Source organism: Felis catus, chromosome D4 (genome assembly GCF_018350175.1).
Source record: "Felis catus isolate Fca126 chromosome D4, F.catus_Fca126_mat1.0, whole genome shotgun sequence".
Taxonomy (NCBI): Eukaryota; Metazoa; Chordata; class Mammalia; order Carnivora; family Felidae; genus Felis; species Felis catus.
In genome coordinates, this window is record NC_058380.1 from 94,630,594 (window position 1) to 94,656,075 (window position 25,482).

The 25,482-nt window shown below is 60.8% G+C and overlaps 2 protein-coding genes across 4 annotated transcripts in view; one reads left to right on the forward strand and one right to left on the reverse strand.

Moving 5' to 3' along the window:
• Nucleotides 1-10,525, forward strand: REXO4 (REX4 homolog, 3'-5' exonuclease). Of its 2 annotated transcripts, XM_023242989.2 has the most exons (8): nt 1-471; nt 2,305-2,627; nt 3,842-3,979; nt 4,158-4,351; nt 5,726-5,814; nt 7,662-7,736; nt 8,150-8,224; nt 8,876-10,524. In XM_023242989.2, the coding sequence occupies exons 1-8, from the start codon at nt 16-18 to the stop codon at nt 9,038-9,040; spliced, it is 1,515 nt and encodes a 504-aa protein (XP_023098757.1). In that variant the 5' UTR covers nt 1-15; the 3' UTR covers nt 9,041-10,524. The 2 variants fall into 2 exon arrangements, with proteins under 2 accessions (XP_023098757.1, XP_023098758.1); XM_023242990.2 differs by lacking the exon at nt 8,150-8,224 and having other exon boundaries at nt 8,876-10,525.
• Nucleotides 9,761-25,482, reverse strand: part of STKLD1 (serine/threonine kinase like domain containing 1) — a 22,915-nt gene continuing 7,193 nt past the window's right edge. Inside the window, exons 5-19 of one of the 2 annotated variants that reach the window (XM_023242988.2) lie at nt 24,708-24,809; nt 22,020-22,090; nt 21,074-21,189; nt 19,833-19,951; nt 19,111-19,274; nt 18,374-18,504; nt 17,053-17,136; nt 14,874-14,990; nt 14,448-14,588; nt 13,497-13,625; nt 12,673-12,801; nt 12,474-12,602; nt 11,066-11,206; nt 10,671-10,750; nt 9,761-10,191 (exon numbers count right to left, since the gene is read on the reverse strand). In XM_023242988.2, the coding sequence (XP_023098756.2) occupies nt 10,102-10,191; nt 10,671-10,750; nt 11,066-11,206; nt 12,474-12,602; nt 12,673-12,801; nt 13,497-13,625; nt 14,448-14,588; nt 14,874-14,990; nt 17,053-17,136; nt 18,374-18,504; nt 19,111-19,274; nt 19,833-19,951; nt 21,074-21,189; nt 22,020-22,090; nt 24,708-24,809 (1,743 nt within the window). In that variant the 3' untranslated portion in view covers nt 9,761-10,101. The other variant, XM_045042761.1, reaches the window with a different exon arrangement.

A 25,482-nucleotide genomic window follows, 5' to 3' on the forward strand; every position in this document is an offset into this window, starting at 1 on the left:
AGCCTACCCCAGGTCATGGACCCCGGACGCCGCTCCTGGGGTGGTGGCCCTTCTCCCAGGCGGGAGAAGAGCCCCGCCCTGCTCCCGGCCGTGCGGAACCAGGAAGGGAGGCGCGGTTTCCAGCCGGTCCGGAGAGAAGAGCACTTCCGGAGGCCGGGACGCACGTGCCGGGGCGCGCGCGGGGTCGCTTCCGGGGTCCCGGAGGCTGGTGTCTCTCGGGCGCTGGGTGGGCAGAGCCCGGCCGGGGGCGGGATGGCCAAGGCGCTGACCTCCAGGCGCGCCCCCGGCGACCCCGTGGCCGAGCCGGGGCTTGGCAAGAAGGTAGCTCGGAAGAAAAGCAAGAAGAGGAGATTCTGGAAAAGCCGAGGGCGAGAAGCGAGCAAGACACCGGGCTGCGGCCCCGGAGTCGCCGTGGTCCGACCTCCGAAGGCGCCGGAGGACTTTTCCCGCAACTGGAGGGCGCTGCAGCGGGTGAGGTTTGAGGGGCCGCGCGGACGGAGGCAGAGGGAGACGCGTGGGGCCGCTGTGCGGGCACATGGCGGCAGAAACCTTGCCGACAGAGGGTGGACAGCGAGTCCGCGGGAACGTGATAGAACCGGGGTTTGTGAGTGAGTGACCTTGATGGCAGCTGCCCCCCGGGGTACTGATCTCTGGAAATGCGCGGACTCCGCCGGTAGATCTACACGTGTGTTGTTGTTTAACCCCCACACCGACGGTGTGCGGTGGACGCCTGTGTCGTCTCCTTTTACGGGCGAGGAAGGGGGCCCGGAAAGGTTAGAGAAATTGTCCAGGACTGCAGCCGGGTGGGCAGAACCGGGTGTCCCACACCAACAGCCACTGCTCTGAACCCCCTGTGGTGCGCTACTGCCTTTCTCCGCACGGGTGGCCAGGCCCTTCGTGGAGGTTTCTTTTTCTTTCTCCCTTAAGTTTATTTACTTACTTATTTTGAAAGAGGAAGAGAGCGCAAGCGGGGAAGGGGGCAAAGAGAGAGAGAGAGAATCCCAAGCAGGCTCGATGCAGGGGTCAGTCCCATAACGCTGGGATCGTGACCTGAGCCGAAGCCAAGAGTCGGTTGCTTAACCGACTGAGCCACCCGGGCCCCCCACGTGGCGGTTTCTTTCTGCCCAATGCTGTTCCATGCGGTTCAGTCATCAGTTCTCTACGCCTTCCTCGAAGCGAAGCTGCTGTTGTCGTCGCTGTTTTCCAGGTGAGGAAACGGAGACACAGAGCTTGAGGAATTTGGCCCAGTGTCACAGAGCTAGTAAAAACGCGGCAGATCGGGGTGCAGACTCACCCTTCCCAGCGGGAGTTTGTGTTCTTTGCTACCACCGACCTTCAGAGTCTTCCGCAACGTCTTGGGCTCTGTTTCGGAGCCTCGGGCGATAGAGAAAAGCTTCTTGAGCCTCTTAATACGGCCAGTGTCGTAGGGATGGGAGATCCTAACCGCCTGTCTGGACGGACAGGACTGAGGAGGCTCCTTCAGGCAAACCCAGGGTTCTGGACGATTTCTTGAGCTGTGGCTCCCCTTCCCTCTCTTTCAAGAAGGTAAAGCAAAATCAAGTGAGTGGAAAGGAGATTTATTAGGGGGAAAGCTTGTGTTTTCTGTACGTTCTACAAAAAGTCAGCCCTTCCGTGGTTAAACGTTGCAGGAACAAGTAAGTAGAAACCCACATTGTCTCTCAGCTCGGTGCCACCTCCCAGGGTCTTAACTGCGGTTGAGAACCGCCGTGCTGGGGGCTGGGTGCAAGGGAAGGGACACAACAGCCCTGCTTGCCTGAGCACAGTGTATGGCTGCCGGCAGCTCTTCAGCCACCACGGGCTTGAACCCGTGGCTTGAACCAAACTCTTGGTTGAACACACGCCCCTCTCTCTTCCTGAGACCCTCGAGGGGTTTGTAAAGGATCTGGTTCCCATCCCCCCTCCTCCCCCGCTTTGTTGGCCTAGTCTGCGCAGGAGGGAGCTCTAACACGAGCCCTAAGCAAATGGGAGAACAGCTTGCTCACCATCCCTTAGGCGGAGTGAAGTCATTCGGGAGGCACTGAAGGTGTTGGACGGGCGTTTACAATTTTGTAGGAATGAGGCAGCAGGTATCGGATCATGCCTTGTAACGCGATAAGCGAAGAAGACCATCTCACCGCAAGTGCCCAGCTGTGAATGAGAAAGGCTTTTGCCAAACTGTCAGATGATGGATCTCAGCGAAGCCCGTAGGGGGAGACGGGGTGTATACACACGTAAGTTTTTCAGTCTCTCGTGCTTGGTTTCCAAATTAAAACGTGTCGTGTATTCTATTTTGGGTCCTCTTAGCTCCTGAAACAAAAAACACAGGCCCCGGAAAAGCCTCTTGTTACCTCTCAGACGGATTCCAAAAAACAGCCCGGAATTATCCAGCCGAACAGAAAAGTCGTCCCAGATAAAGCAAAGAGGAGTGACACGGGGCCAGAAACAGCGGCCCCAGCGGACAGGAGGGCGCCGCCTCCCCGCACAGAGGTCAGCAGAGCGGGGCACGATGGGAAGGGAGCCGAGAAAAGGACAAATGATGATACTTCTCCGAAAGGAGGAGACGCCAAGCGCAAGAAGCGGAAAGCTAAGGAGGCGACTGTGGCCTTGACTCCGGTCGTGCCCACCGAGTGAGTACAGGGGGTGTGTCCGCCTCCCTGCGCTGCGGGTGGCCTCCGTCAGCTCATCCCTGAGCATCTGTCTCCTGGGGGAGGCCTGGGGGGCGGGGGGGGGTGGCCTCTCCGCGGTCTCTCCATCACCTCCTCCCAGTGCTGTCTCCGTTTACTAGTTTCCTCCAGCACGGAGGCGTGATGAGGGCAGGGCCTGTTTGGTAACCGCTGTATCTGCAGGGCTCAGAGCAGAGCGAGGCCCTTAGGCCTCCGGTAAAGATTTGTGGGGTGAAGGGAGGTCAGAGCCACAAAGGCCCAAGTTTGAAACGATTCCTGCGTCTTGCCAGTCAAGTGCTTTGGTGGGGTTCCTCGTGGCCACCTGTGGTGCTGGGAGGCGGGGCTTGTGAGATGGGCGGGGCTGCCCCCCTCCCCCTTCCCGGGCACCCTGTGGAGGTCACTCCCACGGGGAGGGCAGGGGCCCGGGGTCAGTGGCTGCCTCCAAATGGCTCGGCTGGAGGCAGCGCAGGAGTTCGTAAGTCAGGCTGCTGGCGAGTTACCTGGGCGCCGAGGACACGGTTGCTGAAGCTTCCAGGAGAGAGCGGCGTGAGCGCCGGCCACGTGTCGCTGTGCCGGTCCGCTCTCTGGAAACCCAGGGCCCTCCCCCTGAGGCCGGCGGTCCGGCAGGAGAGGCGGCCAGACGGAAGCTAGGCGGGTAATTCTGTGAGTGTGGGCAGCGTAAATCGGTGAGGACGGAGCTCGTGGGCGCGAACGGCCAGAGGAGTGTGTCCACCCAGTGGGGTCGGGAAGCGGTTTGTAAGGAGGTGACGTTTAGCTGTGCCCGGGAGGCAGTTCACCAGGCAGACGTGTACGTCCTCGCGTGGGCCTCTGTGTGGGCTTGGTGTGCAGGTGCCAGGGGTCGCCAGAGTTTGGGGGTGGGGGGGCTCGGGGGCGTCTGCGCTTCCCTTTTATAGTCGATGTGTATATCTGTCTCGTGTTCGGTGACGAGCTTCCTGCTCTCAGTTCAGAAGAGAGCGTTAGCAGCCGTCGCCCGCAGCCCACACATCTGTGCTCTGTGTTCTTTGCGTTTCTCTGTGGTTCCTGGGTTTTGGGGTAGCGAGCGCGTCTCCCAGTTAAGAAAAGCGGCAGAAGGACCGCGCTGAACCAGTAGCAGGGGCGGCGGTGTGGGCCCGACCGCGGGAGCCCCTCCGCTGACGCCCGGTCCCTCTGCCTTCCAGGGAAGACATCTGGTTTGATGACGTCGACCCGGCGGACGTCGAGGCGGCCCTGGGCCCGGAGGCGGCCCGGATAGCCAGGAAGCGGCTGGGGCAGAGTGAGAGCAGCATCGCGCTGGTGAAGGAGCAGGCCTTCGGCGGGTACGCGGGGCCGGTGCCCAGCCGGGGAGGGCGAGGGTCTCGGGCAGGGGCTCCCCCCGCGCCCCCAGCGGAGTCGGGCAGGCGCCGCCCCATCCTACGAGGAGCCCTGAGAGCCAAGCCGGTCTCCGGGCGGCGGGGGGCGCAGCGTTGAGTAAGTGGGACCTTCGGCTCCCTTCAGCCTGACTAGAGCCTTAGCCATAGACTGCGAGATGGTGGGCGTGGGCCCCAAGGGGGAAGAGAGCGTCGCCGCCCGCGTGTCCGTCGTGAACCAGCATGGGAAGTGTGTTTACGACAAGTGCATCAAGCCCACCCAGCCGGTGACGGACTACAGGACGGCGGTCAGCGGGATGCGGCCGGAGAACCTCAAGCAGGGTGGGTCCTCCCTGCTGGCGAGCGCGGGAGAGGCAGTGCCTGGGTCCCTCTCTCCCCATTTATTGTTATTAAGTTTATTCATTTAGAGGGGGTGCGAGCAGGGGAGGGGCAGAGAGGGGGAGAGCATCTCAAACAGGCCCTGTGCTAAAAGCACAGAACCTCACACACAGGGCTTGAACCCACGAACCATGAAATCGTGACGTGAGCCGAAACCAGGAGTCAGACGCTTCACCCACGGAGCCATCCAAGAGCCCCCTTTTTAAGTTACTACTTTATTTTTTTGAATAATCTCTCCACCCAAGGTGGGGCTTGAACTCACGACCCCGAGATCAAGAGTCGCACGCTCCTCTGAGCCAGCCGGGCACCCCGTCTCTTCCTTTTGTCCCCTTTCTGTTCTGGAGTATTGGCCACAGCAGGAGCTCCAATAGTCCTACGTCTCCCAGGGTGCCTGTTTTCAGATGGCTCTCAGGCACATTTGTGTCTTCACCCCTGTGTCATTTGGCAGTAGGGACCCAGAGAGTGTGCCGGTGTGGGGGTGAGGAGGGAAGGTGGGGACAGATGGGAGGGTCTCGTGGATCTTCGCGAGGACCTCGGGAAGCCACGGGGAGGTCTGAGCAGTGACAGGCCCGGCTCAGGTTTCCACAGGTTCCCTCCGGCCGCGGGATTGAGAAGAGACTCAGGGGCCACGAGGGTGGAAACGGGAAGAGGGAGCGTGTGCCGCCGGTGACCTGGTCATGGTCGGCGGGGGGGGGGGGGGGGGGGGGGCGCCGTGAGAGGTGACAGGACATGGCCCAACTCCAGGTGCACCCTGAAGGCGGAGTCCGTGGGGTCTGCTGGACTGGCCGTGGGGGAGGAGTCACCCAGGGCGACTCTGAGGTCAGGGACCTGAGAGGTCCCGAGGCCACTGCTTTCCCTGGCCCCCGCGGCCTCCTTTCTCTGTGCCTCTCAGATCCCCTGTGCACACATAACCGACCAGGCGGTGCCCCGGCCTGACCAGTCCCTCCGGCTCCAGGCTCGGTCAGGTCCTGCTCAGCGTGGGCTGCCCTGGACCTGAGCGCTTCTGCCCGGGGGCGGGCACGGTGGCCCCGAGCCTTCCCTTGGCGGGGGAGGGAGAGGACCAAGGGGCTGCCTCCGGAGCCGGAGGTCTGGGGGAGCACTCCTTGCCGTCTGTGGCGGGGGGCCAGTCTTGTTTTTACCTCCGGTTGGAAAGCACGACGTCTAAGACCGATTCTGACCTGAGTCAACAGTAAACATGACTGTCGGGTCACTTCCGAAAGGCCACTCTCCTCCCTGCCTCTGTCGTGGCGGCGGCAGGTGTGATGGGCTCAGCAGCGTGGCACACGGCGCTAAAATCCACTTCTTCGTTCTCGTCAGGAGAAAACTTCGAAGTTGTTCAGAAGGAGGTGGCGGACATGCTGAAGGGCCGGATTCTAGTCGGACACGCGCTGCATAACGACCTAAAGGTACCGCTGCCTCGTGCGGGCTGTACCCCTGCCGTCGCCCACACCGTGTTCTGGACGCATTTCAGTGTTGGGTTTGTGGCACCTGGGTGTCGGGCAGGCCCCCCAACAGCATCAGATGCCAGTCGTCCAGTTCTCCCTGTGTCCTGGGGGAGCGCTGGGCGTTTCTCAGTTCTTTAATTTTTTTTTTAATGTTTATTTATTTTTGAGACAGAAACAGAGTGTGAACAGGGGAGGGGCGGAGAGAGAGGGAGACACAGAATCCGAAGCAGGCTCCAGGCTCTGAGCTGTCCGCACAGAGCCCGACGCGGGGCTCGAACTCACGAACCGTGAGATCATAACCTGAGCCGAAGCCGGACGTTCAACCGACTGAGCCACCCGGGCGCCCGTTCGTGGTTCTTTAAAAGGCGTCCAGGGGGCACCTGGGTGGCGCAGTCGGTTAAGCGTCCGGCTTCAGCCAGGTCACGATCTCGCGGTCCGGGAGTTTGAGCCCCGTGTCGGGCTCTGGGCTGATGGCTCGGAGCCTGGAGCCTGTTTCCGATTCTGTGTCTCCCTCTCTCTCTGCCCCTCCCCCGTTCATGCTCTGTCTCTCTCTGTCCCAGAAATAAATAAACGTTAAAAGGCGTCCAGTGGTGCTCCTTTTACAGGAGGTAGACCTGAGGCTCTGTGAGTTGAGTGACGTGCCCACAGTGCCCACATGGCAGAGCCGGGTGCAAACCCAGACCTGGGGCCAGGTGCCTTCCCACTGCTCTAGCGCGTTCCACGTGGACAGAGCCAGGCAGCCACCGCCGCAGCTCCACCCAGCTGGACGGGGCCTGGTGCTCCTCTGAGGTCAGAGCCACCGTCTGTGGGGACGCGTCCCCTGGCGGCCGCTCCCTCCCAGCCGGCCAGTGCAGCAGGTGGCCTGTAAGCTCGTGGGTCCACTCCTGGCGCCCTAGGGGCCATGTGCTCGGCCTCTGCCCCCGGAGGGTCTCTGCTGTGGGCGGGACTGGCCCGCCTGTTCTGAGGAGAGCCGCGGGGCAGGCGGGTGTCCGCGGAGCCCTGGAGTCCTCGGGTGTTTCAGGCGTCACCGAGCGTTGGTCTTCGTGGCCTTTTATTTTTTTTTTTTTTTTAATTTTTTTTTTAACGTTTATTTATTTTTGAGACAGAGAGAGACAGAGCATGAACGGGGGAGGGGCAGAGAGAGAGGGAGACACAGAATCGGAAGCAGGCTCCAGGCTCTGAGCTGTCAGCACAGAGCCCAACGTGGGGCTTGAACTCACGAACCGTGAGATCGTGACCTGAGCCGAAGTCGGAAGCTTAACCGACTGAGCCACCCAGGCGCCCCTTCGTGGCCTTTTAAAGTAACCCGGAAGTACTGAAACGAATATAGCAGGTGCTCTGCCCGCCGCAGCACGGTGCCGAAGTCTCAGCGGCCCCTCCCTGTTGGGCCATGCTGTCTCCTCACACCTGCTCCGTCCCTGGCGACTTGGGCAGGCTCGTGTCCGGCGGTCTCCTGAGACCGTCCTGAGGTCGCGAGGTGAGCTGTTAGAACACGTTCTCCGTAACTTCCCCGATGTGCGACACCCACTCGGGACACAGGAGCGCGGTGGTTGCTGGATAATTGATGGCTGTCGGTCTCCGGTTTCCGTGGTTTCGAGATTGTGTTTCTGTTAACGTGGTTCTTGCTGTTGGGCGTCGTCTTTAGTCCGTGTGAGAGTTTTCCATCCCGAGTCCAAGTTCACGTCAATACCTGCTTACCCGTGTGTGTCACCCGTTGGGATTCCTTGTAAGAGGCTGTTTGAAAAAAGGGAGTCCCACCGCTGCACGCTGACAGCGGCTGTGCCCGTCGCTGTATTCTCTTCTTCCAGGTGCTGTTTCTTGATCACCCAAAAAAGAAGATTCGGGACACGCAGAAATACAAACCTTTCAAGAGTCAAGTGAAGGTATTTAAATAAGCATGGCTGTGTGCGTCGTAGTTGTTGGCTGGTTCACGTGATGATTGCTTTTGGGTGGCCTTCTAAGTTTTGAAACTGAGAAATGTTTAAAAACAAAAAACAAAACAGAGTTTTACTGAACGTTGCCCTTTAAAAGTGTGACCAAGGGCCGGCTACCCCGGTCTCCACGGGAGGCCCCCAGCAGTGGGAAGAAGCTGCCCTCAGATCTGCTGCAGAGGGAGTCAGACACGCAGACCCCTTTCCAGGCCCTCCCCTGCGGGCAGGCCGGGGTGTCACGTGCCCTAGGTGCCCCGGGCGCTTCCAGTGAAGGCACTTTGGAGGTCCCTGGGCCGGGGCTCAGTAGGTGGCCCCCCCCTGCTGAGGCCTCCACCCCAGCATGGCTGCGTGCTGTCCCCTGGCAGAGCGGAAGGCCATCTCTGAAGCTGCTCGCGGAGAGAATCCTGGGGATCCGGGTGCAGCAGGCAGAGCACTGTTCGGTAAGTGTCCTGGGGTGACGGTCCTCACGACTGGGCGCCATTCCCCACCTTGCGGCCAAGGCACTCTGTCAGGGCCCGGAAGACTTATTTTTAGAAGGCCGCCGGTCCACAAAAGATGACATGGTACAGCGGGCGTGCAGAGTGGCCGTTAAGTTCTGGATGTTTGTATGTAGCTCGTCAACACTTACACACAAAGAAGTGCCACATCACAGCCCTTAGGAGAAAAAGTGCCCCGTCTAGATTGAAGCCTTTACAGACCGTGCGGCCCAGGCCGGTTGTTCCCCGGGCCTTGGGACAGGCTCCGGCGACAGGGCCGGGGGTGCGGGCACCGGGCTGCTGGCCCACGGAACCCGGCCCCTGCATCGAGGCCTCGGTCAGCGTCCCGCCCGGACCCCCGCTCGCATCTGCGAGGCTGCTTGTTGCATCCTGTGGGGTGCCGTCCGATACACCTCGCGAGAGGCAGCGCGTCTGTTCCTGCCTCCCTCTGGTCCTTTCTTCCCCCGCAGGCTGGCACCTGAGCTGCCAGACCCCCGCTGGGATCAGACCCCCAGGTGGCTGCTCTGCTTGGCTCTCTCCGTGGCGTGCCCCGCGTCGTGTGTGCCCTGCCCGTCGCCTGCCGGGACGGTCACAGTGGTGTTCTGTGCCCCCTAGATTCAGGATGCCCAGGTGGCGATGAGATTGTATGTCCTGGTGAAGAAGGAGTGGGAGAGTTCGGCCCAGGACAGGCGCCCCACGGCCCCCATTCCAGACAGCCGCAGCACCTCCCGTCCGCAGGCGGTTGTGACCACGCACAAGACAGCTCGGGTCTCCCCGTAGCGGCAGCTCTGTTGAAACATGTTCACCGTCCTGGCGGCAGGGCGTGGGGGCGGCCGAGAACTGCTTCCTCCCTCTGTGCCATCCCAGACCTGGCGCTCCTGCTGGGGGCAGGCAGCACGGCGGGGCTCTGTCCTGAAGACTGACGGCAAGTCGGGGGGCGTTCTGCGGTGTGCTGTCCCCACAGCGGGGTGGCATCTTTGCCGGGGATTCGCCGGGTCCCAGGAGCCGGGGGCACCCAGCATCCACTGGGTTTGTAACATCTTCCTGGGAGGAGGCCAGACCCCTTTCTGTGCCTCGGGTCACAGGTCACGTAAAGAACCCCACCGGACTCACGGGCCGCACCCGGCGTGTGCAGTGAGCTGTGCTCCAGCCCCATCTCCCAAGTTTGCCGCGGCCGCCTTTGGACTTGGAGAGATTCTCTGAGGGTGCCGATCCTTTCTCACACCCCCAGCCCCACCCCACAGGTCCACCCGCCAGGTTTCAACTTGGGGTCAGGGCCCGCGGCACGGCGAGGGAGGCTCAGCTCGTCTGCGCTGGGTGACCATGGTTTCCCCCAGAGGCGGGTGTCCCTCCCCGTCTGGGACAGATGTGCTTGAGGCTGGAGCACCGTGCGGGTCTGTCCCGGGTGTGAGGGTCTTTGAGAAGAGTCGGGAGCCCGGCATACGGCCCGGCTTCACCAAACCGCCTGACGTGGCACAAGGAAGCCCCGGACCCACTGAGCAGATTTAACACAGGCAGTCTTTTACTAGAGGTGGAGTGTGGGGAGGTTACTCTTTCCGCGTTTAGAGTGGTCTGAAAGGGTCGCTTTTTCCACGAGGGCCACGCTGATGGGTCCAGGGCCGAGGTCTGTGCGGAGCCTGCCAAATCGAGCCCCCGGGGCCCCACCGGTGCCCCACGCTGCCCCCAGGGCGCCTGCGTGAGCGAAGTGGAACCCCCCCCACACACACACACACAAAACCTAAGGAAAATGCCGCTCACCGGGCAGCTCCAGGGCCAGACAAGGAAAGGAAGGGTGGGAGAGAAGGTGCGGGGAAGCGGGAGGCCGTGGGGTGTCTGCCTCCTCAGGGCAGAGCCGACTGTCCCCCCGCGGAGCCTGGTGGCGTGCCGGCCTCCAGCCTCAGGAGTACCTTCTCTGCGTAGGAAACCAGCTCCTGGAAAGACAGCCAGTAGGCACCGTGTCCGTGACACTCTTGGGACCTACTCGTAGGTCTTTTTGTGACCGAATCTGCTCTTCTGTGAAGAGGTCCGGTTGTCCCTGCCCCTTAGGTTTGGGGGGGCCCAGAGACACACGTGAAGTCAAACGGGAACAGAGTCACGAAAACTACACACACAGAGTGGGTGCTTGGGTGGCTCAGTCGGTTGAGCGTCTGCCTCGGTTTTGGCTCAGGTCATGATCTTGGGGTCGTGGGATTGGGCTGCACACGGAGCGTGGAGCCTGCTCGGGATTTGTTCTCTCTCCCTCTGCCCCCCGCCTGCTCGTGCCCCCTCTATAAAATAAAACAAAAAAACACCGTACACAGAGCCAAGTCTGTTTGGCACAATGCGTCTTGTTCTGGGCCCCTCTGTGCTGCCCAGATCTGGCCGTAGAGGCAGTTGGGGGCCTGGTGTGTTGGGCCGCGCTGACACTCACCAGGCTGGAGGTGAAGCGCTCCTTGATCTCCTGGGCCAGAGGCTGGATGCCACTGGCCCGCAGCTCGGGCAGGACTTCCTCTGTGGGCAGAGCGGAGGGTCCTGAGGTCAGGGCCCAGCCAGCCCGATGCTTGTACAACCCGGGCCGGGGCACTTCTGAGGCCAGCGGGACAGAGCCGGGCGCCATCCCACTCGGGCTTAGCATGACCGCACGCTGCCTCTGGGGCTCAGCAGCCGGTGACCCCCACGGTCAGTGCGGCACCCGCCGCCTTGAGTTCTGCTGTTGGACGCACAGAAGTTGCAGGGAAGGGTTCCTTTCCTTCTCCCACCAGTAAGAGCTGGGAGCCTCTGACCACTGGCTTCCTGGGGGGATGACAGGGAAAGGGGGACTCGCACCGTAGGACGTGAGGTGGGCCAGCAGCATGCAGATGTTCACCACCACCTCCAGGTCATCCTTGTACAGCCGGTACGTCTCCTGGATGACGCTGAGGCCGCCGCCGCCCTCCTCTGGCATTGCCACCTGCAGCGCTGCCAGCTCTGGTGGGGGGGGGGGTGGGATTCGTCTCCCGCAGCTGCCTGTGCCTTGGTGTCCTCCAGGAAGGGGGCTGACGGCAGTCCAGGGTGCTCAGGATAGCAGGGACCTCCGCCACTGGCAGAGGAGGCCAGTTTCCTGCCGCCTGGGGAGCCGCTGAGGCCAGCATTGCCCCACGGGTTGTAAAGGTCGCGAAGGCATCTGCGGGCCCGCTTTCCTCCTGGCGGGAATGTACACCCCCCCCCCCCCAGCAGAAGGCTCCCGCTCGAGGGCTGGCCTCCGCCCGCAGGCGGAAGAGAAGTGCTAGAAAGCGTTCCAGAGCGTGCCTGTAGGGTGGGCCTGGGGGAGCGCCAACGCGGCACACGTACACCCCCAGTTAGGGGTCAGGCCCTGGCTCTCGAGGGGCCGGGGGCCTGTGAGAGGTTACCGCTCAGACCCTCCCGGAGCCTGGGGGATCTCACACGCAGACTTGAGTTGTCGGGCCGGCAGGTGGCAGAGTCCGTTCCCGCTCACACTCTGGCCCCGGCTTCTGACCACCCCTCCATTGCTGAGCCAGGTCACATCTGCCCTCAGGACCCCAGCTCCCCTTCCTGTCCCACGAAGGTCGGCAGCTGCTGCAGACCCCGTGTCGGGAGAGGACGACCCTGCCGGCGCCCTTTGGAGCCTCTCCAGGAAGGAGGGCGGCCCCGCTCCCGCAGGCCCGGACCGCCTCAGGCCGAGAAGCAGACAGAGGCCTGGCCGCCTGGCCCCCGTCCAGCCCACCCTGTGTACCTGCCCTGAAACGCTGCGTTGGGACCAGACCTCAGAGGGGCTGGAGCACCCCTCACGCGCCAGCTGGCGGCCTGTCCAGTCTCGGGTCCGGAGCATCTCCGAAGGGTTATTGTGCCACGAGACAGTCACAGCCCCTAGCACTGCCACCCCAAGTAACAGCGCTCAGGCTAACGGCGGGGGGGGGGGGGGGGTGGAACCCGTCTCCTGGGTGTTTCCATAAGCTATACCCGTAGGGATACCTGCGCTGACCTAACACCTGTTCAGAGTGTTTATGGGCAGGGAAAGAGAATCTCAGCATAGCACGAAGCTAGAAAACCCCACAAAACCAGTACGTATGTGAAAAGTCTCCACGGCAACTTCTGGATGATGGGACTACAGGTTGCTCTTTTCCTATTTTGACTTTTTGGTTCTGCTTTTGGTTTGTGGGCAGCTGGCAGACACGACTTGTTGAGTCCTGGCCCCCCGCCTCCTCGGAGTAGCCCAGTCCACTCCCTGGCTCACCGGACACCTTTGCGAGGCTGGCCAGTCCCCGGTAGGCGTTGTTCACCAGTGGGATTCTGTCCTGGCAGAGCCGGATGCTTCGGAGGAACAGCGTCACCACATCTGCGAACTGGTGCTCCTTTATGCAGCCTGCGGAGGGACTAGTCAGGCCTCCTCGCCTCACGGGTGGGGTCCGTGCCGCCCAGCCCAGGCCGCTCACCTAGCAAGGACAGCAGCCAGAAGACCGCGCAGCCGGCTTCAGCCATCTCTGCGTCCGTGGGGTGGGCGGCCAGCACCTCAGCGATGAGGACCGGGGCTCTCTCCAAGGGGGTCTTGTTCACAATGACGGCTGGGACCGGGACAGGATGAAGGAGGAGACACCTAGCCCTTGAGTGCCCGCAGGAGTGCCTGCTGTGTACGCGACCCCACGCCCCCTGCCTCCCACCAAGGACACCAGGGCCAAAGCTGCTGGGAGAGAGTTCAGGCGAGAGGGGAGTTTGGGGAGGGGAGGGACTGCCTGTCCCCAGGGGGTCTCGGGGAATTTTGCACTTTGGGTGTGGGCAGGCCTCTCTGGTTTCCCAGGGTCTCCGCGGCCCGGAGCCCCCTTCTCCTTAGAACTACTGCCCAGGTGCTGCAGGGCCCAGAGGGCGCCTGGAGGAGAGGGAGCAGCCCAGCCCCTTTTCTGAATCAGAGGCATCTGCCAAGGGTGCCCTCAGAAACCAGGGACTGCCCAGGAAATCCCAGGGTGGGTGGCAGGTAGAGGGGCTCCCAGGGCAGGAGCCACCAGAGTCGGTGTGGACGGGGGGGGGGGCACCCCACCCGGATAGGAAGCCTGCCTCCCCTGGGTGGAGCCCCCCTCCCTTGTCCTCCTCCCCTCCTTTCTCTTCCTCTGCTTCCAGGCTCTCAGAAGAGCCTCTCTGTGGGCTCTTGTCCTGAAGTGTTTAAGGGGCAGGACACAGAGGCCCTCGAAGGCTTGCAGACGTGATCAGGGAGCAGTGAGGACACCAGCCCCCAGGCAGGAGAGCAGGAGGAGGGGACCCTCACCATCCACCATCAGGGCCCAGAGCAGGCTCAGGCCGTTGATGCAGATGTCCCTGTTTGTGGGGAAGGTACTCAGGTGCTCCAGGATATGCTCGAACAGCCCAGCCTCCTGGAGCTCCTCTGAGGCCGATTCTGTGGGCAAGACCCGGAGAATGCCGTCCGTCTGTGGTCCTTGCCCCCCACATTTGTGGGCGCCTACTCTGTGCCAGTCATACCCAGTGCGGGGCCCAGAAACTGGAGGACGCGGTCCATCCCCTGGGCCGCCAGTCCCAGTATCGCCCATCCCAGTACTGGGCTGGGACCGGCCTCCCGGGACCACACAGAGCAGGCCTGAGCCTCCTGAGATGACAGCGTGATTGTGTCCCGGCGGGTGAGCCGACACCCAGTTTGCCTGATGGCTCTGATGTATGCCTGTCGTCCTGACGTGCCTCGTCACGGCACCCTTGCCCACTCCCCAAAGGGGGATCCAGCCAGTGTGGTGAGGAGCAGTGCGGGGTCCCTGCCCTTGGCTGGCCACAGGGCTCTAGGTCCCAGGGTTCACGGGCCCAGCTTCCCGCTGGAGAGAGGGCTGCTGACCCGGGGAGGAAGGTGGGAACAGGGCAGGTGCCAACGCCCTCGTTGCGATCCTCCCCATGGCATTCCCCATCTGGCCGCCTACGGCCTGCCTGCCTGGTGGCTCCAGGAGCCCAGGTGCTCTGGGGAGATGAACAAGGCAGAAGCCGCTGCCGTGAAGCCCATGGTGGCACCTGGCACCCGGTCGGTGTCGTGCACGTTTGTGGAGGGAACAAGTGACCGTCAAATGGAAGCTCCGCGTTGGGAGATAAAACAGAACGACCGCGTGGGCGACACCCGCCGAAGCCAGTGCAGGTCGGGCCGCATCCGGAGCGGGCACGCCCCTGTGCCCCGGCAGTGCCCCCGCCTCTGCCCGAGAGAGGGAGGGCCAGGCACACCCACCCTGGCTGGAGATGATGGCGAGCACGCTGTAGACCGTGACCAGGAGCTGCTCTGACTCGGGATGAATCTGCAGGCAGCTCAGCAGGACGGAGACGACGGAGCTCTCACTCGGCACCTCGGCCGCGGGGTCCTGTGCCAGCGCTGCTTGGGCCGAGGGAAGATGCCCAGGGTTACCTCCCGAACCTGGGTTCACGGGGCAGGTGGCAGGCAGGTGTGCCCCCTCCCTGGCTGGGGTGGGGGTGAGGGGCAGTGCCCCCACTTCGCATGGAGAAAGCCTTGCCCGCCTGGCACGGAGCACGTCCCCCCAAGTGCCCGCTGCACGACAGTGAGTGGCGCTGTGCAGCCAGGGCTGGTTTCCAAGGCTCTGCTGGCTCTGGGACGGCGTGCCAGAGTCCACATCTGACACAGGCGTGGCCCGGAACCCACCTTGGCCCAGGGTGCGCAGCAGCAGGGAGCAGGCGTGCAGCTGTACGTCAAGGATCCTCTCGTGTTGCTTCATGATGGCGGTCAACAACTCCACCAGTTCTGTCGGCCATGGCAGACCTGGCAGGGCAGGGTGACGAGGTGAGCCTTGGCATAGGAGCAGGGGTGGGACGGGTGTACAGACAAGACCAGGGACCCCAACTCCGCTAGGAGTCCACAGGGCATCGTGCACGCGGCCCCGGAGGGACGCGGAGGCGGGGAAAGGAAGTCCTTATTGGGCGCCTGCCGTGTGTCTGCTGTGGGCATCTCGTTCCAGCAGCCCTTCTTGTCACTCTCGTCTTACAGATGAGGAAACCGGGCAGAGAGAAGACAGCTCTCGCCTCAACAGCCTGACTCTGGAGCCCGTGGCCATAACTACCCTGAGTGTGGGCATCTGTGGGTGTTGTTGACTCTCCTCGGTGCTGTGTGTGCTGGGTAGGAGTGAGAGGCGGGGGCGGGCAGCTGACGGTCCAGTGCCCGCTGTGCCCCTCCACTGCTGCTTTGTTGCCTCGTTCAGTGAGAACCAGAACGAGAGTGCTGGCGCCCAGGAGGCCGAGTACAGCTAGCCCGCCTCCGAATGAGGCTGGCTGGGGCAGGTGTGGCCCCGGGGAAGCCTCCCTCAGCTCCTCCGGGAAGATAAAATCTCCCTTCCTATGGACTCTACTCTGGCCACAGCCTAGCTCCAGAAGGAGTCAAGGGGAGGAATGAGGAAGAGGGAAAGGCAAGTGGCCAGTGTGAAGTCTCTGCTGCTGCCTTAGAGGGCTGGGACTGGGCCTCTGCAATCTCTGATGCCCCAGCCACCAAACGGACCTTTGTGCAAGGACGGATGGACAGATGGTTGATGGATGGGTAGATGGACAGATGGACGGATGGATGGATGGATAAACAGACGGTTGATGGATGGTTAGATAGATGGGGGGGGGGTGGAGGGCTGATGGATGGGTGGATGGATGGATGGATGGATAGATGGGGGGTGGATGGATGGGTGTGTGAGTGAATGGTTGGATGGATGGATGGATGGACGGACAGATGGATGGATGGATGGTTAGATGGGGAGTGGATAGACGGACGGACAGTTAAGATGGGGTGGTGGATGGAGGGCTGATGGATGGGTGGATGGATGGATGGATGGATGGACGGATGGACGGACAGTTAGATGGTGAGTGGATGGATGGGTGTGTGGGTGGGTCGGCAGATGGATGGATGGGTAGATGGACAGATGGGAGGATGGATGGAGGGCTGATGGGTAGGTGGACCGATGGATAGATAGATAGATGGGTGGATGGATGGATGGATGCACGGAAGGATGGTTAGATGGGGGGTGGATGGATGGATGGACAGTTAGGTGGCGGTGGTGGGTGGATGAAGGATGGGTGTGTGGGGAGGGTGGGTGGGTAGATAGGTACTTAGGTGGGGGAGGTGGATAGGTAGACAGATGGATAAATAAATGAATAGATGGGTGGGTGGATGGATGGATGGGTAGATGGATAGTTAGATGGGGGGATGGATGGAGGGCTGATGGGTGGCTGGACAGGTGAGTGAATATAATATTCACTCTCGTGAGACAAGTTGAATGGAGAGATTTTATGAAACCATGTTTGGCAAAATTTAAAGGATTACGAACACTTATTGATGGAGAGTGTTGGGAAGAAATGCTGTCCTTGATAGGTGGGTAAGTTGGGGTCTCTGTGGAGGGCAGTTTGCAGTATCTGTGAACTCTTCACACCCCAGACATCTAGGAACTCGTCCTACAGAAACGCTCACACAAGTGCACACAGGCATATGCTCCAGGGCGTCCACTGTGGGTTTGCTAATGATACTGGACAGTTAGGAACAGGTCAGATGCCCGGCAGTAGCAGCGGTGGAAGAGATGGGATGTCATATTAAGAATCCACGGAAAGCGTGTGACGGCAGGCTGCCACAAGCTGCACACCGAACCATCCCATTCCCGCTTTCTGCCGGGTAGAAGGCGCTCACCCGCCAAGAATTCCAGGCTGCCCGTTCCAAGGAGGTGGCAACATGAGCCTCAAAGGTGCAGGAGAGCCCCTCTAGGAGAGCCTCTGGGAGGGATCACCGCTCCCCCAAAGGCCTGTGCCACAGGGTGAGCCCCGGGGGAGCTGGGGAAGGGGGGTGGGGGCCCTACCTAGCTGCTCTTCAGGCATCTTCAGGAGCCTCTTCAGGGCTTTGAGCTGGACTTCGGGTCTGCTGGAGAAGTTCTGCATGACCTCTGCAGGAGACAGGACGGCATGGGGAGGAGCCCGGCTGGCTCGGGGACCCTTCCGAGGGCCCGGGGCACGAGGGGTCCATCTGTGGGCACCCTGCTGCTCACGGATACATATGATAGGGCATGAGGGGGCGCCCTTATCCCCACTTCTCAGGCCGAGCAGCCTGTCCAGAGGCAGAGCCCCAGCCTGTCTTAGAGTCTCACTCGAGGCTCAACATGGCCAGGGTTCTGCCCCGAGCCCAGGGCTCTTCCCACTCTGCCTCTGAGCCTCCCCGCAGGGGTCTTTGCCTTTGATTCACGACAAACGCCCCCAGCCCCCAAAAGGAGCAGCAGTCTCCAGGTGTGCCCATTGTAGAGCCCTTCCCTATCCCCTGGCTGACTCAGAGCCCCTCCTGCACCCGTGTCTGGGCACAGGGCACCTCATAGAGGCCCACAGATGGGCCCTGCAGCTCCCCTCGCTCTAGATGAGGGAACGGGCTCAGAGGGGGTGGCTCGCTCAAGGCCACTCAGCTTCAACCGGACCTAGGGACCTGCCTCCAAAGCCCAGGACCGTGAGACTCAGGGAAACAGAAGCTAGGGCCTCGTGAGCACCCCCTCCCCAGAAGTGGGGGCAGAAGCGGCAGACGGGGGAGGGGGTCCCTCGTCACAGCAGCCAGCGCAGGGAGCCACAGATGGGGAGGAGGGCTGGGAAAGTGGAGCTCAAGTGGAAACTGAGGGTGACCTGTAGACCTCATCGTTCACCCAAGACCTCAGGAGTACTGTGGGGAGCCGCGGGGCGCCCCCGGCCAGGGGCACTTGGTGGAGATACGGTGCTGTGTGCACGGGCACCAGGTGACTGGTGGCACCCCCGACGGAGGCCAGTGTGCGTCACACTGCACGGAGCCCCCACAGGGATGCGCCTGCCAGTCTGGCAGTGTCCGGCACCATGACGGGCATCGGGGCGTGGAAGCAAAAAGCAGGCAGTTCTGGGGGCTGTAAGAATGAGGGGGCTGTTCGGCTATGTTGAGGACCGTGGAACAGGAAGGGAAGGGAAGCAGGTGGGGGCCAGGCACGAGGATGGACGCTTAGAGGCGGCGGGGGTGGGGGAGGGGACGCGAGGGGCTGGATGGAGGGGAGTGCCCCGAAACCTTCCCAGCCACCGCCGGCCGCGTGTCGCGTGTCGGGAGCAGACCAGGGGACTGGCCTCAGGGGAGGTAAGAGAGCAGTGCCAGGGCCCTCCCCATCCGGTCCCCGCCATCACCTATGATGCTGGCGATGCTGCCCCCTAGCAGCAGGTCGGTGACTGAGTCAGGCATCAGCTGCCAGTGCGGTGACAGAGCGATGCTGGAGGACCTGAAGTTGCTGCCCACGAAGGTGATGCGTATCACTTCCCTGGAGAGGAGTGGAGGCAGCTGGCTGGGCTCACCTGGGGGCTCTCGGGGGGGTTCTGGGTGGCCGGCAGGCGGGCGCACGGACGCCGGAACCCCACCTTCCCGTTGGGGACCCCATTCGGCGGCACCTCTCCCGACGTTGCAAGCGTGCCCCGCTGGCGCCCCAGCCACTCCACCTCCTGGAGGGGCCCCGGGCTTGCTCCCAGGGCGAGGGAGGACGGTGCTGGGCCCCGGCAACCTCACCCGCGGGGGCTCCTTCCTCGAGAAAACGTATTGAGAGATCAGATGTTACTATTGTGTCGGTATAATGGCGAGTAGGGCCCAGGCTGGACTCGTTGTTGTATATTCCTGTCTTCCTTCTTATTTGAACGTAAATTGCAACGAAGACCGGTCCTGGTCCTCAGGGCCTTGGCACCTGACGGAGGAGCCAGAGCCGGCTCTGTCGGCTGTGAGGTCACCGGTTACCGCGGTTTAGGACGGCCACACTGGGAAAGCCAGTGGTCCGCGGATGGCACGGCGTGTGTGCGGCGTTAAAACGCCAAGTGGTGGGGAGACACCGTGAGAGATCCACGGGAAGATTAAAACACGGCCCCAGTCCCCAGCTCACCTGATTGTTATTCGCTCCGAAGGGTTGATCTGCAGCATCAAAGGCAAAAGGGAACCGAAAGTTTCAGCGTTGGGGATCTTCTTCTCCTCCAGGGTCTCCAGGACGCCCCTGAGGCCATTCGGGAGGGTCCGGAGGGACTTTCTCAGAAGCATGGCTTCTGTTTTCTGAGGGGACACAGGCAAACACCGCTGCTTCCCGCGCTGCGTCAACGGCGCCCCAGCTGGGCCCGGCCCCGGCAGAGGACTGGCTGGCCTGTCCCAGGGCCACCCTGAGGGGGCCAGAGGTGGGAAGGCTGGGGAAGTGAGCCTGCACGGCTACCTGGGGGCCCCGGGTGACAGGCAGCCCCTGTGTGTTCAGGCCAGCCTTGGTCACTTTCCTGTGGCACCTGCATCCCACCGCGGGCCGGCTAGTGCACCTGAACGGGGCCTTCTCATCCACAGGAGGCAGCGAGTACGCAGGGAGCCCGCTGTGAGGGTTAGCGTGGGGCGGTCTGCCTGTCATGGTCGTTGCCCTCCTCACCACGCCGGGGCCCCGCAGGCCCAATGTTGAGTGCGAGGGTCCCCTAGCAGCTGGGACGGGGGGTCCTCACGGCCCCTTGGAGGCTCAGAGCAAGGCAGGAGGATGCAGGTGGGAAGAGTGAGCCCCTTTTGAGCAAGGTGGGCAGGGCCGGCCTTCTGGGGACGTGGGGTGTGGCAGGGAGGGGCAGGCAGAAGGCAGCTCACGTCTGTGAAGGAGCAGCTGGCCATGTCCAGGATGATGCAGCCCAGGGACCAGACGTCAGATCTCTGGCTGAAGGAGAAGCGGAGGGCCTCGGGCGCCATCCAGGACTTCTGACAAGGGTCTGTCGGCAGGAGAAGGTGTCAGATGTGGGAGTCCTGTCTCCCTGGGAAAGTGAGGGGAGGCTCACTTTCACCAAAGAGGTGCTCTCTTTGGAGGGAAAGGAAGAGGGCCCTGGTCAGCGACATCCCGGCCCTGGCTGGTCTCAGACAGCGAGGCAGGTGCCCAGCCAGGCTGGCCCGTGTGCGCACACACGCGTGTCTCTGCACCCAATATGGCTGCAGAGGTGGCCCAAGAGCCGTGAGCCAGCAAGGCTGAAACTTCCACCCTCTCTGACCATCTTGCCCCTCTAAAGGTCAGAACCCGGAGGCAACATTCCAGTTTCCCCGCCCTAGTTTCTAAAACCTGAACCCCAGACAAGGAGCCAAAAGAGCAGGGTCACCAGTCTGTTAGTCCCTGATAGACCTCAGGCAGCCCCTCCCTCTCCGGGCCTTCATTCCCCAATCTAACGGTAAAGGGGTGAACTCCAAGGACCCTCCTACGTTTCCAGTAGACCCACCCACTCACCCATCCGCCCACACGTCCATCCCTCCGCCCATCGATCCGCCTGTCCGTCCATCCTTTTAACGTCCGTCCACCCATCTATCCGCCTGTCCGTCCATCCAATTGTCCTCTAGGCAACCAGGACTCTGAAATTCTCAACTACGGTTACTCTCTCCGTCCCTGACAGCTGGCATGGGCTTGAAGCCCAGCTCCCTTTGCCCCACTGTCCTTCCAAAGGAAGGACAAGCCGTCTCCCCTTACTCCCCACGTCTACCATCTCCTCGGTTATTTTTAGGGCTCAGTAAAGTAACCCAGCCCTCACCGGTGCCTGGCACCCACCAGCTCTCCATCTCCTTCTGAGGCCATTCTTCTCCTTCCACGAAGGCTAACATTTCCTGGGTGTCTTTTGGACCCCGCGTGCGCCCCCTCCCCTGCCACGGTGGTACACCTGCTCAGTTACAACCCAGGCAAGGGGGTCTCTTTGGAGCCCACAAAAGCCCATGGGGGTCTGTGGGGAACTTCTGAACAAGGCGAGGTTTGACCCGTTCCACCAGGGGGCCCCGCCCTCTGGGATCTGGGAACCACCCCACTAACCCCACTGGCAGTGTGGCCCCTCCCCCAGCCTGGGACGACCCCGGGCCACCTTCCTCTGCGCGGATGTTCCACTTGGCTTTGTCCATCATCAGCGTGTCGGAGCTCAGGTCCTGTAATTTGCAGTGGTTGCTGCTGCTGAGGACTATGTTGGAGGGCTTGAGATTCCTGAAACGAAGAGGCAGGACTCTCCACCCGCCTCCACCACCGGCCGCCACGGGTGACCCTCCCGGGGCAGGGACCAGCACCTTGAACCTCCCTCCCTGCTCCCTGCCCCAACCAGTCCTGCTCCGCTCTCCGGAAATGCCCCCCTTGCAGCCTGCTTTTTAAATACTGCTTCCTACAGAAATAAAGTCTACTCCGTTCTTCTAAATGGGAAAACCGCCAGCCAGCCACAAGGAGGAAAACACCTGACCGTCTGCCGTTTCTCCACTGCCATCTCGCTCACCTCCCTCCAGACCCTCGCTATCCATGCATCTGCTTAGGGATTTGGCTTTTGACCGTTTGTTGAGGTCCAGTGACATCAACACTAAATCGTGCGCATTCTCTTCGTCCACATGGTCCACGCGTTTCTTCCCTCTTCCTTTAAACCCGACACCGATTCAGTCTGAAGCCATTCCCAGCCCCTTCGGACCACGGATGCCACAGGGTGAGCGAAGCCGTGCTGGTGGCGATCTCAAGCTCAGCCCCGGGGATGGCAGCAGCCCCGCCAGCCGGCCAGAGGCCACGGCGCGCAGCCTAATCTCTTTCCTCCGAATGCTGTTATCTGGCTGCTCTCCCTGCACTTTAGAACCAACCTGCCCCGGTCAGCTTACGCTTCATGAAGCTGGGTGAATCACTGCAGGTGACGTGGAGGGGGTGGCCTTCCCTTTACGCCTCGGAGCCGCTCTGGAAAGGTGCCCGCTCTTATCCTGGCTGCCCTGCCCCTGCCCCTGGGTACTGACACCTGAGGGGACTCAGTGCCTTTGCTCCTGAAGCAGCCTGGCCGCCCCGGTCACCTGTGGATGATGTCTAAGTGGTGCAGGTATTCCAGAGCATCCAACACCTGGCCCAGCATGTTCTGCATCCACTGGGGAGAAAATGAGAGACACCGGGATTGGAGGGGTCTCCCGGCAGCCGGCTTAGGCAGGTCAGCGACCACGCAGAACAGCCGGTGGGATCATGGTGTATTCTCTCCTTCTTTTTTTTTAATTTTTAAATATTTTTTATTTATTTTTGAGAAAGAGGGGGAGGGGGAGAGTGAGTGTGTGCTGGTGGGGGAGGGGCAGAGAGAGAGGGAGACACAGAATCCAAAGCAGGCTCCAGGCTCTGAACTGTCAGCACAGAGCCCGACCGGGACTTGAACTCACAAACCATGAGATCATGACCTGAGCCGAAGTCGGACGCTTAACCGCCTGAGTCCGCCAGGCGCCACTCTCCTTGCTTCTTAAGACAGGCCCAAAGCCCCACAAAAGCTCAGGGCCAACGCAAGAGGCTTCTGCTTCATGTGCCTTTGAGGCTGAAGTGTGTGCGGGCATCCAGACAGTGACAGCACGTCAGCCAGGGCAACGCCCCAGTTTCCAGACCACCTGCCCCTGCTTCCATCTCAGAGTCCCCGGGTGCCCTGACCCCAGCCCTGTGCTCCACCCCTTGTGGCCCAGGGGCCTTGTGGGGATCAAAGATACTGAAATCTTTATTGCCTACTTGAGGTTTGCCTCTCCATGCCATTGGAATGAAAAGTGCTCTGACAAAGAACATTCTAGAAACACTTTATGTCAGAAACAAGATCCATCTAGTGTCCAGGGCAGTGATTTTCTTTTTTTTTTTTAATTTTTTTTAATGTTTATTCATTTTTTTTTTTAATTTTTTTTTTCAACGTTTATTTATTTTTGGGACAGAGAGAGACAGAGCATGAACGGGGGAGGGGCAGAGAGAGAGGGAGACACAGAATCGGAAACAGGCTCCAGGCTCCGAGCCATCAGCCCAGAGCCTGACGCGGGGCTCGAACTCACGGACCACGAGATCGTGACCTGGCTGAAGTCGGACGCTTAACCGACTGCGCCACCCAGGCGCCCCAATGTTTATTCATTTTTGAGACAGAGACAGAGCATGAATGGGGGAAGGTCAGAGAGAGAGGGAGACACAGAATCGGAAACAGGCTCCAGGCTCTGAGCCGTCAGCCCAGAGCCCGACGCGGGGCTCGAACTCACGGACCGCGAGATCATGACCTGAGCCGAAGTCGGACGCCCAACCGACTGAGCCACCCAGGTGCCCCCTAGGGCAGTGATTTTCAAACCGTGTTCCTAGGAACCCCGGATTCTACCCAGGGGTGTCAGAGAGGAGCTGAGCGTACAAGACCCCGGGCTTCCACTCTACCCTCCACCAACCCTGCCATGCCCCCTGATTAGAATAGCTTTGCCTTCCTTCCTGGGTTTCTGAGAACATTTTGTGCTTGAAAGGGTTCCACCACTAACAGAAAGTTTGAAACCTACTCCAGAACTGACCCTGAGGCCCACGTTGGGAGAGGAGCTGCGTGCCCTTCAGAACCCCTCAGTGGTGACATGGTGCCCACAGGCTCCCTGAGCAGAGGGGCACTCACAGCAAAAGCAGGCAGAATTCACTTGGGGTGCATCATCGGCAATGTGAAAGCAAAAATGACCTAAACAAAAATGACCTCGCTTAAAAGGCAACAGGAAAATATCCTCATGACCTTGGGGCAGGACAGGCTCTCAGATAGGCTCAAAGGCGCTAACCATAAGAAGGACAGAGAACCTGACTTCATTACAATTAAGGAGTTCTGTTCATCAAAAGACAAGGTTAAGAAAGCAAATCAGGAAGCCACAGTCTGGGAGAAGACTCTGGATGCCCGCATCCATGATATGTAAAGAATACCTACACACCAACAAGAAAAGACAGACAACCCCAACGTTTAAATGGACAAAAGACTCGAACAGGCACAACATCCAAATGGCTAAAAAGCACTCGCCACGATTACTGAGCTTATCTCAAATTAAAACGTGATTTTTAATTAAAATGGCACAGAATGCCGTGTTGGCCAGGAAGCAGGAACCGGAATGCTCACAGCTTGTGCTGGAAGTAACCCCGAGTCACCCAAACTGTGCTGGACACTGGAACATGTACGGAAGCTACTCACACACACACCCGCTCTGCAGTCCAACAACTGCACGCCCAGGGATTCCTCCAGGAAAGGTGAGCACTTAGGTTGACCAGAAGGCACATCCAGCATTGTTCATGGCAACCTGATTCATAATAGTCCGAAACTGGGAACAAGCCACGTGGCCAGACAGACGTGGCCCCACAATGGGGCAGCACCTAGCCACGACACGGACAATTTCATGATACATTCGCATAAGAAACCAGACACAAACGGTGACACGCTGTATGAGCCCATTAATGTGAACCCCAGGGCAGGCAGAAGAATGTCTGGGCGGAGAATTCCAACCATGGGCATGGACAGGGACTTCTGGAGCTCCAGGGGTGTTCTGCATCTCCAAGTGGGGGAGGTTACGTGAGCGTATGCCTGGTACGGTGCACCAAGCTGTGCACTGAAGGCCTGTGCATGTCACAGCGTGAAAATACCTCTAGGCATAGATGTGAGAAAAGATAAGGCACGTCCGCCCTCCCTTCTGCCCCCAATTGAGGTCCAGGTGGCCCCCAGGCCTGGTGTTCTAGAGAGTCTGTCTCACCTCGGAGTCAATGATTGTCTTTGTCTCCCTCTTCTTCTCAATGACCTTCTGGAAGCTTCCATGGTTGTACTCCATCACCAGGCACAGGAACAGAGAGGAGATCTGCTGGGGACATGAGGCCTCAGCCAGATGTCACAGTCCCAGCCCCCACAAGCCCAGGCCTGGGCGCCTCTGCGAGTCTGTGAGGGCCTCCCTCCACAGGGCTATGGGAGCACTGCCTACAGTGGGATATGAGCCCCCCGCAAACAGCCCCTGCTCACGCCTCTGGCCTCATCTATCCTCTCGTCCCCCTCCGTCCCTGCTCCATCTGTACGAACCCCTCAGACTTTTCTGAAAGTGGCCCAGGCCTTCTGGCCACTGCATACACAGACCCCCGCACCTGGGACCCCTTCTTCACAGGTAACCATTCAGTCTTTAGGGCTCAGCTTACGTCCATTTCCTCTGTCAGGGGAGCCTGGCCCGGGTGGGACTCCAGCAGACCAGGTCAGGGGCCTCAACTCAGGGCTCTCAGAGGACCCCTGCTTTTGCTTCCACAGTGAAATGCCCTCTTGGCTTTTCTGTGTTTCCTTGAGCGCGTTACAGGGCACTCCGAAAATATTCGAGGTGCACACAGGGATGGCCTCTCCCTAAGGCTTTCCTCAGGGCCCAGCTGAAGAGGGGGAATATGTATGAGGGGACCCTCCACTCCTGTTCAAGCCCTTGGTTGCCACCCACCCCTCCCCCAGACAGGGACACTAAGGCAGAGGTCTGAGTCTGCCAGGAAGCCTTGTGGCCT